The sequence below is a fragment of the Malaya genurostris genome, chromosome 2 (assembly GCF_030247185.1).
Source record: "Malaya genurostris strain Urasoe2022 chromosome 2, Malgen_1.1, whole genome shotgun sequence".
NCBI classification, from domain to species: Eukaryota; Metazoa; Arthropoda; class Insecta; order Diptera; family Culicidae; genus Malaya; species Malaya genurostris.
The window spans coordinates 331,799,508-331,813,379 of NC_080571.1; the positions used below are offsets into that span (position 1 = coordinate 331,799,508).

The 13,872-nt window shown below is 38.7% G+C and overlaps 1 protein-coding gene across 3 annotated transcripts; it reads right to left on the bottom strand.

The window, feature by feature from the left end:
* Positions 1-53: 53 nt before the first annotated feature.
* Positions 54-12,478, bottom strand: LOC131431600 (transport and Golgi organization protein 1). 3 transcript variants are annotated; one of them, XM_058597416.1, is made up of 10 exons: positions 12,332-12,478; positions 10,843-12,129; positions 9,986-10,347; positions 9,129-9,923; positions 8,903-9,063; positions 8,736-8,837; positions 8,528-8,563; positions 8,187-8,392; positions 7,546-8,118; positions 54-585 (listed from the first exon to the last, which is right to left on the bottom strand). In XM_058597416.1, exons 1-10 carry the CDS (start codon positions 12,435-12,437, stop codon positions 497-499), a joined length of 3,717 nt encoding a protein of 1,238 aa, XP_058453399.1. In that variant the 5' UTR covers positions 12,438-12,478; the 3' UTR covers positions 54-496. The 3 variants fall into 3 exon arrangements, with proteins under 3 accessions (XP_058453399.1, XP_058453396.1, XP_058453397.1); XM_058597413.1 differs by having other exon boundaries at positions 10,600-12,129; XM_058597414.1 differs by lacking the exon at positions 8,528-8,563 and having other exon boundaries at positions 10,600-12,129.
* Positions 12,479-13,872: the final 1,394 nt, after the last annotated feature.

Sequence of the window (13,872 nt, forward strand, 5' to 3'; positions counted from 1 at the left end):
CATCAGAGTTGAAACGACGTAGTTCGACATGTGAATAAATATTATGCTTATCATTTTGTTTATGTGTAGCAAACCATTTTTCTTTCTTTTTGCGGTACGGAATCGATACAATTAGGATTTCAACTTGTTTCGTTTTCTGTATAAAAGGTACAACAAATAAATCTCTTCATATAGTAACATATCTTTTGCAAAATCATTTAAAAGCGGGTATCCATAGAATTTTCAGTATTTTCTAGGGTTGAGAGCCAATTCGTTTCATTCAAACGATAGCCACATGAAATGGTTACACACGAACTAACCTGTACTTTACTATAACTAATTTCTCTGAATTTCTGAATTCAACAAAGTTCCATAAATGCCTGCTAAATAAAATTACATATAGCTATCGTCAATCGTTGTACTACCGTATAATTTAAACAGAAACACACTATTCCTCCACAATCGAGCCTATAAAACAGCAAACAAATACTCAGTTTAGTATGATACAGAATACATTTTAAGGCGATGGTTTCCTGTTAGCGCTTTGGTACTGTTTGCCACTCTTCCGGGTTGCAGCCGAGTCTTGGGAGCCGGAACTGAAACCACCTAAAGTTGCCATGGTTCGGGGTTGTGTATGAGTTTGCAACCAAGTCGTAAGTAACCGAAATAGGAAAGAAATATTTTAAAATATCGAGCATAATAAATCAAAAGTAAATCAATCTTTTCAAGCAACTAAAGATGAATACAAATTAGTGGAATGACGATGAATAAAATTTAATGAATGGGTTATCACGTGGTAGCGTTCGTTACTATTTACAACTAGAAATATCTAGAGTCACCGTCATTATCGGGACGATTTGAAGGTTTATATCAAAACATTCTATGAAATACAAACTTTTCTAATGATCTAGTTAGGCGAAGTTCACGTCTTCATATAACTCGGCATTTGGCCGTTTGACACTCGATCGATCTACCTGGCTCCCTGTGTTCCGTTTCTTATTGTGCATATCGTCTCAAATTTAAAAATCTTCTGTATTCCAATAACATCCACTGCCAATTGTCCAATTTGACGGGGCATATTTTTCACAAGTTTTAGAACCACGTGCTAGATTTCCTGGTAAGAAATGACTTTTTCGTAACACTCTTCAAGACTCCGAATGATTCGAGAGGGTTCTAGTTGAAGCTTGAGTCATTCAATATCTGGTCGCAAAACAAACTGATTTATCTCGGAGTCAAATAAATGAAATAACAATGTTGAGTACTCAAAATAAAGGTCATTTATAGGCAAAATAGCGAAAAAATATTCCGATTTGGTTCTGATTACACACTAGGGATGTCCGATACCGAGTCGATACTTTGAAGTATCGATACTTTCTTTCGAGAATCGGGTATTTTTGGTATCGATATCACATCAGAGCGATATTGTTAGTATCGATACTTTAGGTCTCGATACTTACAGTATCGCAACAGATTGAAGTCAATTCCCATTACTACGGAATGTTTTTTTGTTCTTTCGATTATAGAGACTTTAACCTTAAGGTCATTTGCCACTTCGGGTCAGAAAAACTTTCTAACCCTATGTGCGGGGTTGAGAATCGAACCCAGGTGGGCTGAGTAAAAGGCATCGACTAACCCATCACGCTACACCCGTCACCGATGGAACATTTTTTGACGTAAATACGTCTTATACCATGTTCACATTAGCGCTGATATCACTTGATATACCGAGATGATATGCATATCATGTCGAAGTGTTCAGATATGATCGAAATGATATCGTTTGACAATCAAGTTGTCATATTGAATGTTCCCATTAGGAGTATGATAAATAATATTGCTTTTCTCTCCTAAAATTCAATCAATAATTGAAGTCTCGAATTTATCGGTCTCCGAACGCCAATATTCGGTGATAAAATCAAAATTATAATGATTGTTTATTGTCACTTTAAAAGTGACGTTCATAAATGAGTGCGTTCAATGCCATTATCCGCGTTGCTAGTTGCGATTTTTGACAACTCAACATGATATCGTACATGATATCCCGGATATCATGCCAAAACGGTGATACGAGTTGACATAAAATTGTATGGGATATCAAGTGATATTGCACATGATATCATCGGATATCAAGTATATCCGTATATCACTTGATATCAGCGCTAATGTGAACATACTATTACTTTATTATGGGGCGCCTTTTCAAAATTTACCCTCTGAACGAGTGGTTTTTATCGTGAATATTTTTTTGTTTTATTCGACGTATTATTATATTTTTTTTACACGTCATCGGAGATATGATCAGCAATTTGTGATAAAATTTTCAGTAATATAACCACAAATAACTCGAAATTCAAATTTCATATTTGGTAAGTGAAAAAGGTAAAAAAATTGATGCTTCTTTTATTCTAGCCTGCGTAGTTGTTTCATTCAGTTCAGATCGGAATCCAGGTCAAGAATCCAATTCTAGAGTTCAGTTCTGAAATTTGGTTTCAAAATCCAAAACTAGATTTTATTTTTCATTTTCATAATCCAGATCTAATATTCAGTTCCTTGTCCGGAATCAAGGGCCAGAATTGAAATCCAGGATTCTGAAACTTGGACCGAATTTAAAATTTTTTTTTCTAAGTCCGATTTATGGACCCGAAATCTGGAACGAAGTTCAGGATCTTCATTCTAGACCTAGACTCTGGAGCTAAAATTAGGAAAAAAAAATTTTGGACTTGAATATGAATTTTGAAATAGAATTCTGGATTTGAAATTGAGGTTCAGACCAGAATACATTTGCAAAACTCCTATCCAGAAGTCAGACTTATAATTCAAGTTCAGGATTCGGAAATTGCAGCTTGAAAATCTGGATCAAATTCAGATCTAAAACTCAGCTTTATTTCCAGATTTTTTTATAAAATGCTTTCCAGAAAAAAGTTTCATTAAGAGAATGGTGGTCTAGAATTAGGATCCAAAACTCACTTTTACAATTTTAGAAGTGTAACTGAGTTCAGAGACTAGTTAATTTAATTATTTTTTTAGTTAATAACTAGTTAATTTACAAATTAAGTTCTTATGGTTTGAGTCATATGCGGATTTTCCCACTGGAGCACTTTCATTATTTTTTGCTGTGCACTCCAAAATATTTACACGTGCATTGTTATACATTGAGATGGATGATATTCAAGTCAGATTGTAGATAAAGTCATACTTTATTAAACACCAAATTTTAAGTTTTCTTTATTATGTGCATATTCCGCGAATTCAGAGTCAAATATCTGCATTATATACGCATGTAGAGCTTGGGGGTGTTTTGGACATATCCACTTTGGAAAGAAACATTTTCATTAAGAATGAAAACTACATTTTATTGATACGAAATATAAAATTTCATAATACGGTTGTAAAGAAATTTCTTTGCGATTTTTTCAATTTGGTTCGTTCTGACGTTTAAAGTCATTATTAACGCAGTTTAACTTTTTAACAGTAACCAACGAAAACCAGACTGAGGATTATTGATGAACAAAATAATTAAAATTAAGTTAATAATATTCTCGCAAATTTCCATTTTTACTTTTTCATTCACTAGTGTTTTTCAGTTTAGTTTTTCGTTCGATGCTGATAAAAAACCAATGGTAGAATCCATTGTCAGACAATACCAATGAGAATTTGAGGACAAATTTCAACTGTCGATACACCCTGTTGCAATGTAAGGCTGTGAGATATTGTTGATGAAGGAGACCGTTTATCGAGTATTCAGCGTGACTGAGAACAAAATCTTGGAGTCAATACTAGGTAGTTAAGAGCTGAGGCCAGTAGGTCGCGTATAACCACGTGTCTCGCTCTGCGTATTACATTTCTCTCCATGCTCTCTCGCATATGTACAAAATGACTCCCGATTGGCCGGGTGACCAGAAAAGTTTCGATATTTTCGTTTACAAGTTTGCATAAAATATGTCTGCATCCAATAAAGCTACCGCTTGTTTGGCAGCCTTGCTGAGCCGATTTGATTTCTCTCTCATGTTTCGTTACCAGGAAACTGGAGCAGAAACAATGGCGCGGGCTTAGAAATCGACTTACCTTCACAAAAATAACATTCACTTCATTTTTATAGCGACAACATATATGTTTTTATGCTTTAATCGCATCTAAATTCAATTATCTATACATTGTCAGGATATATTTTTGATCCATGCTTTTGAAGGTGAGATATTCAATGAACAAGTCCAAAGACTACGTTCTCAGCTATGCAATTCTTCCTTAAGAAAAAGACTTCCCCAACCACTAAAGTCAATGAATCATTTTGAATTTTTTTCAGAATAATCTAAACCAATTTTCTAAGAGATTGTCAGTTGGATTTTTTATATTCGTTTCTGAGAAAATCAAATTTGATGCGTGAAAATAGGCCTCTTAATCACTCTAAAACACACTGGCCTCAGCCTTTAAGTGGAGAATGACGGAGATGCATGAATCACGAACTGTACCAAATAAAGGATGTACGAATTCAAATTGCATAGCAAAAAATATATTAGGAAATGTCAAATCCAAATGCAGGAACGCTACTCATAACGCTACTCCTTTTAACGCTACTCATAAGGTCTTGCACAACGTTTAGACTAACATTTTGTTGGGTGAAAATTAATTTTTTCGTAGAAATCCATTTCGGCCGTAGTTTCAGTGCCTTAGGGGGGTTGAAGTTCTTCGGTAAGAAGATGACCTTATTAGTCTTGTACTATTACAAAATATCTTTCAATTAAAGGCACGAGGCTAAATTCACCCAGAAAAGTATAGGACCATTTTGTGACTGTATTGTCAACATCTGTGTGTCAAAGCTTCCGTGGACCCTATTTTGCAGTTCATATCGATTCGGTATCTTTTAAGCTTTGTACGTGTGTAGTCTTTCTTGTTTATTCGCTTCTTGCACGAAAATTTTACTCAAATGCAGTTTTTTCGCCACATACCTGTTTGAACTCTACTTGAAAGCTTGAACTACCCGTTTGTGATCTTTTTCACTATACGGAAATCCATTTGGGCCATCTATTTGCTTCCGATCAACAGTTAAACGTTCGTAGTCCGATATAAACACGATATATCGTAGATTGTGCTATTGCCTACCGGCTTCCTGCTGATGACACGTTGAGAGAGATCCGCTACTACTGTCACCTGCACAATGTAAACATTACACATTGAACTAGCTTCACCCAAAAATGTAATTGAAAATACTCAATTTGAGTATTTAGAACCCTTTCTTTAGAACTATTATTCTAATTTCTTCATAGTAGGCTGTGAAGTAATTCTACAGAAATCGAATGACACGTATTGACGATCACTCTACTATAGTAAACTTTGCACTCTAACACACACACACACACAACCTTCGCTGGCGTACGTTTCTCTTTCAATCGAAGCTCAGTTTGACTACCACTAGTTGGTCTCTTGGAATAGCAAAATATCTCTTTCGATTGAATGATAGAGCGCTCTTCAAATGCGTTTTTTGGTCTGGCGGCATCATTGGGCCATTTTTCTTCGAAAATGAGACAGGAGCCGCCGCCACGATCAATGGCGAGCGCTACCGCGCCATGATTAGCGATTGTTTCTTCCCGTTACTTGAAGAGGAAGACTTGGACACCATTTGGTTCCAACAAGACGGCGCTCCGTGCCACACAGCCAACGCTACGATCGATCTTCTGCGCACAGTCTTCGAAGATCGAATTATCAGTCGAAATTCGGATGTCGTTGGGGCGCCTCGGAGCTGTGATTTGACACCGTTAGACTATTATCTTTTGGGGGGCTGTTAAAGATAAGTGTTGTGTGGACGAGCCAGACACAATTCAAGTCATGAAGGACAACATTCGTGCAGCCATAGCTGAAATAAAGCTGCATACAATCGAAAAGCCGAGGCAGCCATTTGAATGAAATTATATTCCACAATTAACCGGAAGGATTGTACTTTAATATGAAAAAATAAACTTTGAAATCGGATGAATCGTTTGTGTTTTATTGCATGTTTGAAAAAAAAGTTACATGGCCCTGTAAATCGATTCCTCTCTCAGTTTCCATTTTGAATACTTTGGAACGCATCTTAATACATTTCAAACAGTCGAAAATTATCGATATAAACTTGCTGGTGATAATCGCAATTTTCTCAACCAGGATCAGAAAAGACGTAAACAAACATGATGACCTAGAAACACTTCTAAAATACGACAGACAGTAGATTGATTATGTAGCACGAATGTCGGAAGATGCTCAATAAAGAACCAAAATAGGGTGGGGTGACAACTCCGCTCTCTGAATACGTACACTCGATGATGCGTGTGCGGTAGAAGTGCAGAGAACTGAGGCCCAAGATGGAGTGCTGACATAAAGAAGTGTGCAAATACTGTTTATTTTTGTTGGTCGCATTATTATTACCGTTTAATCATTCTCGAAGTAATGTTAATTGTGGCCGGTGTTGATCAGTCGACATCAGTTTTTGGGTTCTCTTTGTAATTTCTTGTTTTCAATTTGACAATGAACCTTTTTCCTACTCCATTCTGGATATCACAAAAAAAGCTCCTCCGCGCTCTTCTTTTGACGGCAAACTCTTCTCTCCTCATTGTAATGAATATTTTCCAACATGATGCTAGGTAGCACTTTGAGTAAGGCCTCGTGCTGTCTAAAATCACGTTTTTTATCAATATTGGTTTAATTTTATCGCGAAAGCGCTCATTACTTTTTTTCATCTCTAAATCGTCTCATTGTTTACAACACTACCATGTCCCAGTTAATTGTGCTTTGTTACCGTTGTTCCGACTGTACCGAATGAAACACGTAAGCGAACTGACATTGTGAACTCACAGTGTAACAACGATCAAACGGGTGTAGCGCAGAAAAATAAAACGGAAATTTCGGCAATCTCGAAATCTGCGGAAGCTCAGCCGGAATGTCGGAAAAGATGGTGAAACGTAAAAGAACTGTGTACAAAACAATGTAATGAAGATGATGATCAGCAAACGGAAATTCTATTATAGGTAATAGCCATGCACTCAAACAATAAACTCAAGCAGTTTGTTAGTGATCGAAGAAGACCGCTAGGGGGTGATAATGATTTTCTTTTGTACATATGAATACGGCATAACTTCTGTTGAATACGTTCCTTTGTATGTTTTTTATTGTTTTTGCCATTGTTAATAAGTTTTCTTGACCAATAACTAACACCCGAATCAGAACATTATTCAAAGTTGTTAACAAAGTGTACTAGTGGGCATATGGTTTTTTAGGATTGCCACCTGGATGGCTAGAGGCGAAGGAAGCGCACATTAATGATGGGTTAGCAATGAACGAACCGTAAGAATTACGGTAGGTTTTATCTTTGGGTAGCAGGTGTAATGTGCGAGCTCCACTAGTATGTGTTTGTGAATGTGCATTACTAAATGAACATCTCTAGCTAAGCGTATATAAATTCAACATAGAATGGGTAGATGGAACGGATGTTGTTCCCCGATAAAAATATCTAAAGCGATTCTAGATCACGCTGAGTATAATTCCACAAGTTCTACCACTCGTCAAACTCATCATCGGAGTAATGATTGCTACTACCTTGATATTTTTTATTCCTAGGGTCCTGGATTGGAGGGGAGGTGGTTCTCATGCCGGGTGGTGAAAACGCCTTCGGATATTTCCCACCGGCCCCTCCACTGCCACTGGTTCGCCCATCCCGTTCCCGGTCGCGCAGGTCATAATCCCGGTCGCGCTCCCGATCGGACCGATGATCGCGTTCGCGGTCATAATTCGACCGTCGGGAATGCGGCGGAGGCGACGGTGGTGGACTGAAATCAGTTTCTGTTTCATAGTTCGACATCACAGAGTAATCGTATCGGCTGTCCGGAGAATATCGACCACGATCTGGACTAAATCGATCCCGATTGTCTATTACGTTCGGACTGTACCGATTCGGAGGTGGAGACATAAGCCGCCCAAGAGGAGCGGGACGCATTTCACCCGGTCCCGGTGGAGGCATGAATGGTGGCATGAACGGGGGCCCGAATGGTGGCGGCATAAAAGGAGGTGGCGGCAGACCCATCATGGGGGCATTCGGGGACTCCACTCGTATGGGTGAGGGTGCGGCAAGGTTCAGGTCAGCCGGCGGAACCGGATTCGGGATTATACCATCTGAAATTATGAAACATGTTTTTGTTTTACTAACATAATCGATCCTGACGATCTGTGTTTGGTATTACCAGTCGTGTTTGTAACGGAAACATCTCCCAGGGCAGTTAACTTGCGCCTCAATGCACTGGATTCGTTGCGAGCTTCGTCGAGACGTCGTTCGGCCTGTCGAGCTGCGAGCCATGCATCATGGGAACGAGTCTCCAGTGCCGTGTACTGAGCTTTGTGGGCAGTGGTTTGTGCTTCGATTTCGGCACGTAGTTTCTCGTTTTGGGATCTAAAATGTTTGGAACGATTAAGAATTTTGAACAATCAACTACAATTCTACGAACGAACGCAATATACTGAGATTAAAATCGCTAGCCGGTTCATTAACTAAGGCTAATTAAAACACAAACGAATTTCAAAGTACCGTGCTTCGTACTGCTCTATGAGCGATTGAACTGAGCTGCATAAAAGATTCGTCACATGAAACACAATTCACAACATTTACTTCCTACCAGGGTAGGATCGAACAAGATGGCTCACGAGACTTCATAATCCAGTTCAAATTAGATTTAGTCATCGCGTGTTTCATCTTGAACGTCTATACCCAAAAAAATCGGTTCCCAAATACTTACTTTAACTGTTGTATCTCTTCCTGCATCGTACGAATCCTCTCCACGGTACTCGTCGTTTCGCCTTGCTGTTGCATCCACTTAGCTTCTTTGATGCTCAGTTCTCTGCGACAAAGAAAATTTTGCAATTATTTTTGATTGTTTTTTTCCAGTCAAACGAATGAACATACTTCTGCAATTGAGTCTCCTTGTCCTTGAAATAAGTTGAAAGTACCTCCAGTCTTGTTTCGGATTCCACTTTGTCTTTCTCCGCTTGACTGTAATCCTTTTTCAGCGCGGATATTTCTTCGTTTACGATTTTCACGTGATCCTCTAAAAGCTGTCTAGCTACCTGAAAGATGACAACCGAATGCAATTAACCTTCGGTTCTGTACGAACACAACAGTTACTGCTTACTATTTCTCCCTGCAATCGGTCCTGTAGGTTAAAATTTTCCTTCTGCAGCACTGCGATCTCTGCCTTCAAATCCACGTGCTCTATTAGTCCGTCTAGACCGGCGCCCCGCTTTACGTCTTTTAAACAGTCCTGCATTGCCGCGAGTTTCGCTTCGGAAGCATTCAATGCTTTCTTACTTTCTTCCCACTTGGATTGGAATGATTTGACTTCCTTGGTAAGCTTATTAATTTCCGCACTGCTTTCCTTCTGTAATGTTTCTACCTGCGACTGTAGGCCACTCTTCAAGCTGTTAAGTTCGATTTCCAAGTTGTTCTTTTCAAGCTTCAAATCGTTTAAGGGCTGCTGCAATTCTTCCAGCTCCAGGTTGAACTTGTCCGTTTGACGGGCTAGCGCAATCTGTAGCTCACTGTTTTCCCGACTTTTGTCCGCTAATGTGGTATTCATCGACATAATTGTTTGCTGTTGTTCGTTCAATTGTTTCTGCAGCTCGTCTACAGTGAGCGCAATCGAATCGCTTCCACTTTGGTTCAGCAATTCCGCTACCATTTTATTCAATTCCAAACCCGCTTCCGCTGCATTCTCGAGTTCCTTCTCCAGTGAAGCTATCTGTTCCTGCAGTTCCAGTTTTGTTTGCTCGGCTTCTTCCAGCTCTTCACGAAGCGCAATAACCATGTCATTTGATCCGAAAGAATTATTTTCAATACTGGTCAGTTTGTGTCTAGTTTCCAGCAGATCACTTTTAAGCATTGCATTCTCCTTATGCGAAGCCATCAAATCTCTCTCAATCATGTTTAACTGTGAATGAATGGTAGATCATTGATACATCATAATAAAGCACATTTTGTTATCGAACATACCTTGTAAATCAACGGTTTCTCTTTTCGGTTTTTGTTGATTAAGTAATGTCCCAACGAAAACACAATAAGCGTGAAAGAGGTGATCCCCAGCAGTATAATCAAATCGCTCAGCTTGAACAGTTCCAGAATAATCATTTGAGCATAGTCCAGTTCATCTTGTTCCGACTCGTCGGAAATCGTTGACGAGACAGTATGCTTTTCCGGCGGTGGCGATTCCTGCTGTGAGGCTACCGGATCGACAGGCGGTTGTTTATTACCAGCCATGGGATGATGGAATCCGTTTGCGTGCTGAATTGATGGTTGCTGTGCGGGATTTGGTTGTGGGCAGGACTGTTGGTCACAGTAGCCGTCTTCGGGAACACCTAAGAATGGAAAGGAAATTACAATGTTTTAAATTATAGTTGCTATCTATTCGGTAATTTTACAACACAGATGATAGAATGTAACGTGGGAAATATGTAAATGGTTCAAACAAAAGTTGATACTTTTTTCTAGTGGAATAAACGTTTTAATTTGCGTTTGACGAGTTCTTTTATGCGACGAAAAAAAACAAGAAAAATTAAACGTCAATGAAACAAATCATCATCACAATAATTTCAAATTAAAGCTCCTACCTGTGTGGCGCTCGTTCAAGTTTGCCGATTGTTTTTCTAGCTCTGAATGTGTATGTTCATTTACAAGGCCTCCTAGGAAAGGACCATCGTTGGTATGGTCATGCACATCCGTCTGTTCATTGCTAGTTCTCTCGTGTTGATGATGGCCATGGTCGTGACCGTGCAAATGATGATGATGATGATGATTATGACCATTTCCATGATGATGATGGTGGTGATGATGCGAACTAGCCAATAAATTACCTAGCCCGCCGCGCAACAGCTGATGAGGTTGTTTCGGTAAATCAGACTCCTGCGGGGTCAGATTGTGTTCTAAGCTTTCCTGATTACTACTGACAGTCACCGGTATCTCGGGTAATAATTCAGGTTCCTCCGTTACAGGGATCTCTTGGCGAGCGTCATCTAGTACTATCGTAGTTGTACTTATTTCTGGAACGATATCAGCTTCGGTAGATTGACCATTGGTACTCTCCTTTACGTTTTGATCATTCACAACTGATTCCGTTGAGCTAAAACTAGGTTGTTCTACTGCCAGGAGTTCCTCCGTTACAACTAAATTGTTAAGTTCTGTTGTTGTTTCGAAAACTACATTACCTGGAAGATTTGATTTTTGTTCTGTTTCAACATTTGATTCGACCGTACCACTTTGAGTTGTGAATTCTATTTCTCCAGTAATATTGTCTTTAACAAGTGGTATTTCGGTTGTTTGTTTCTCCGTTAACGTGGTTTCAGTTTGGTTTTCTTCAAACAATTGAGTGTCCAAAGAAAATACCGTGCCCTCAAGAATCTTGGACTGAGAACCATCTGATGTTGTTTCGTTTTCGGTGGCTGAGTTTTGTACCACTTGTTCAGTTTTTTCAGCTGATTGCTTCTCTATTTGTTCTGATGAATTTGTCTCCGTATTCATCGAGATAGTTTCATTTTCAGAATCAATGTTCTGCGTGACTTTGTCGGCCGTTTCAGGCGTTTCCTTATCTGTGGTACCATCCGAAACTTTATCAGATTCATTTTCATCAGCACCTTCATCGTCTTCTTCATCTTCTTCCGACTCCTCATTAGTTTCGTCGTCTTCGCCGATGTCTTCCTCTGTTTCACTCACTTGTGGTTCATTATTTTCTACACTAGGCGAAGCTTCCGGTTCCGATGGAAGACTACTTGTTGGCTCACTGACCTTGGCAGAAGGAACTATTTCTAGATTCACACTAGCCTGTGGTTCATCAACTGTGGGATCAGAATTGTGAATCGTTGTTCCCTCTATCACATTTGGTTGGACAGTTGGCGATGGATTGATTTGAGTTGGCTCATCCTCCGGTATCGAAATCAAATCATCTGTTTTTACTAGAATCTTGATCTCTTTCAGGAAATTACGACTAGCCAGTCCTACCTTACCGTCTGCCTTTCTGACGAGTAGCTCTTTATCTTTCCCAACATTTCTACCCAGAATTTCGAGCTTGTCATTCTTGGTAAAAGTTACCTTCTGACCAATACCTCCAAAATAATTCAGGGTAGCGTACGCTGTTGCAATCGGAGCTGAAACGAATTGCATATGTAATAATTACACGTAAGACCCAGCTATGATCTGCATAAAAAAATATGAAAGTTGCCCTAGAAATATAGACTTTTGAGAGCAGTCTGATACCGTACGTACGCTTTTCATAGTGTACTGTTTTGCTAGTCAAATGCAAATTCCGAGAGGTTGAACTAACCAAATTATACCATTGTCGGTACTTACTCTTACATTCCCGATCGCCACATTCTTTCGCACTATTACCGGCTATAGATAATACTAAAACTAGACAGTAAATATGTACAAAACCAGTAAAATTGAACTTTTTCATGATTTTTCTCACAATCCGTGAAGCCACATCACTCCTACTACACACACTATTCAAATATGACAACCGATCGTCTTTAAATGTCAATTCACAGTCGAAGCGTTACGAGGGGAAAGTCAATGCTTGTTAGCACATATCCCCGCTTGTGAGAATTTCTAATCGCTGGCTGAAAACCGGTTGGATTTCGGCAGCTGACAAGATTGGCATATTGTGCGCAAAACTGAAATGTAGAGGCGCTGCTTGTTTAGAGATGATACTTTCAGCAAGAGCTGTCAAATAGATAGGAAAGTTTCTAATTACTCCACCTTTTCAACGATTTCTTATGACAACGGGCAAATTCATTTGAAAAGTCATAGTAGAAGTTGAAGAAAAAGTTTTTACTCTGAGGTGGTAAAGTTGATCTTAGTTTATTGTGCGAAATCTGCTGTTTATTCAGAATAGAGCATTAAAATTGGTTTGATATTATTTTTCAAATGCCTGGAAATAAAAAATAAAGTATCTAAAATAAATGGTACTTGATCGCTACACATTCTAGTACTCGAGAAATTAACATTACACTTGTTTTTGTTTAAAAAAATGTTGATCCGAAAAAACTTAACCTTACCCAATTTCACACATTTCGGAAAATTTTCCATGTTTAATCGTAGTTTACACTAAAAAAAACGTAGTAGTAATCACTTTGAAGTCGATTTTCTTCTACTCTGAGTGTACTTTTATTGCTGATATCTATTTGTACTATTGAGTAAACGATAAGAATGTTGCAAATCACTACTGCCGATATGAAAATTTCCGAAAGAATCCTCCTTTTATTGGTTCCATTTTTCATAGGCAGGTGTCACTACCGGTAAATCAGCTTTGCGACAATGCTAATAGTACAAACAGAATTCTTGCTGATCGATTATGTCCTAAAAATTCACCATTCTTTCATTTCATCAGTTTGACTAAATTATATTCTTGTCACGTATATTTTACGAACCGAGCATCTACAAACATATGAAAGAAAAAAATCTTGAGACCATTTGACTTATTCTAATTTATCATGGTATATACTTCGAACTCCTTAGTTCCAATCCAAATTTGTGTTTTTTTTGTAATAATTGGCTAAATACAAACTGAAATGAGTAATGAAAGTGGGGGTACTTTCATTTTTTGCCAATTGTTTGCACAATTCAAATTATTTCCGCACTGTACGGAGACACTAAATGTGGCCTGTAGCATAAATCATGTAAACCTAGATTTCCCACTGTACGAAAACACTGACAGCGCTTCTAGTACTATTTTTCCAATAGTTATTGCTGTTATGTGAAATGCGAAGGCATTCGCATCGGCTTAGATGCCAGATTGCTGGTTAACGACTGCCGGCGGGCAAAATATATCTGGCAGCCATTCAGGTGTCCGACTACACTACACTACACCTCAAATGAAGGCGCTTTTGGTG

What these genes read in the sequence shown, in the direction of transcription:
- LOC131431600 (XM_058597413.1), bottom strand. Translation starts at nt 12,437, where the DNA reads ATGAAAAAGTTCAATTTTACTGGTTTTGTACATATTTACTGTCTAGTT. An exon ending in CTTGAACGAGCGCCACACAG is followed by an intron (nt 10,348 to 10,599) that starts GTAGGAGCTTTA and finishes TTCCATTCTTAG; the next exon opens with GTGTTCCCGAAGACGGCTAC. An exon ending in AAGGAGACTCAATTGCAGAA is followed by an intron (nt 8,838 to 8,902) that starts GTATGTTCATTC and finishes TCTTTGTCGCAG; the next exon opens with AGAACTGAGCATCAAAGAAG.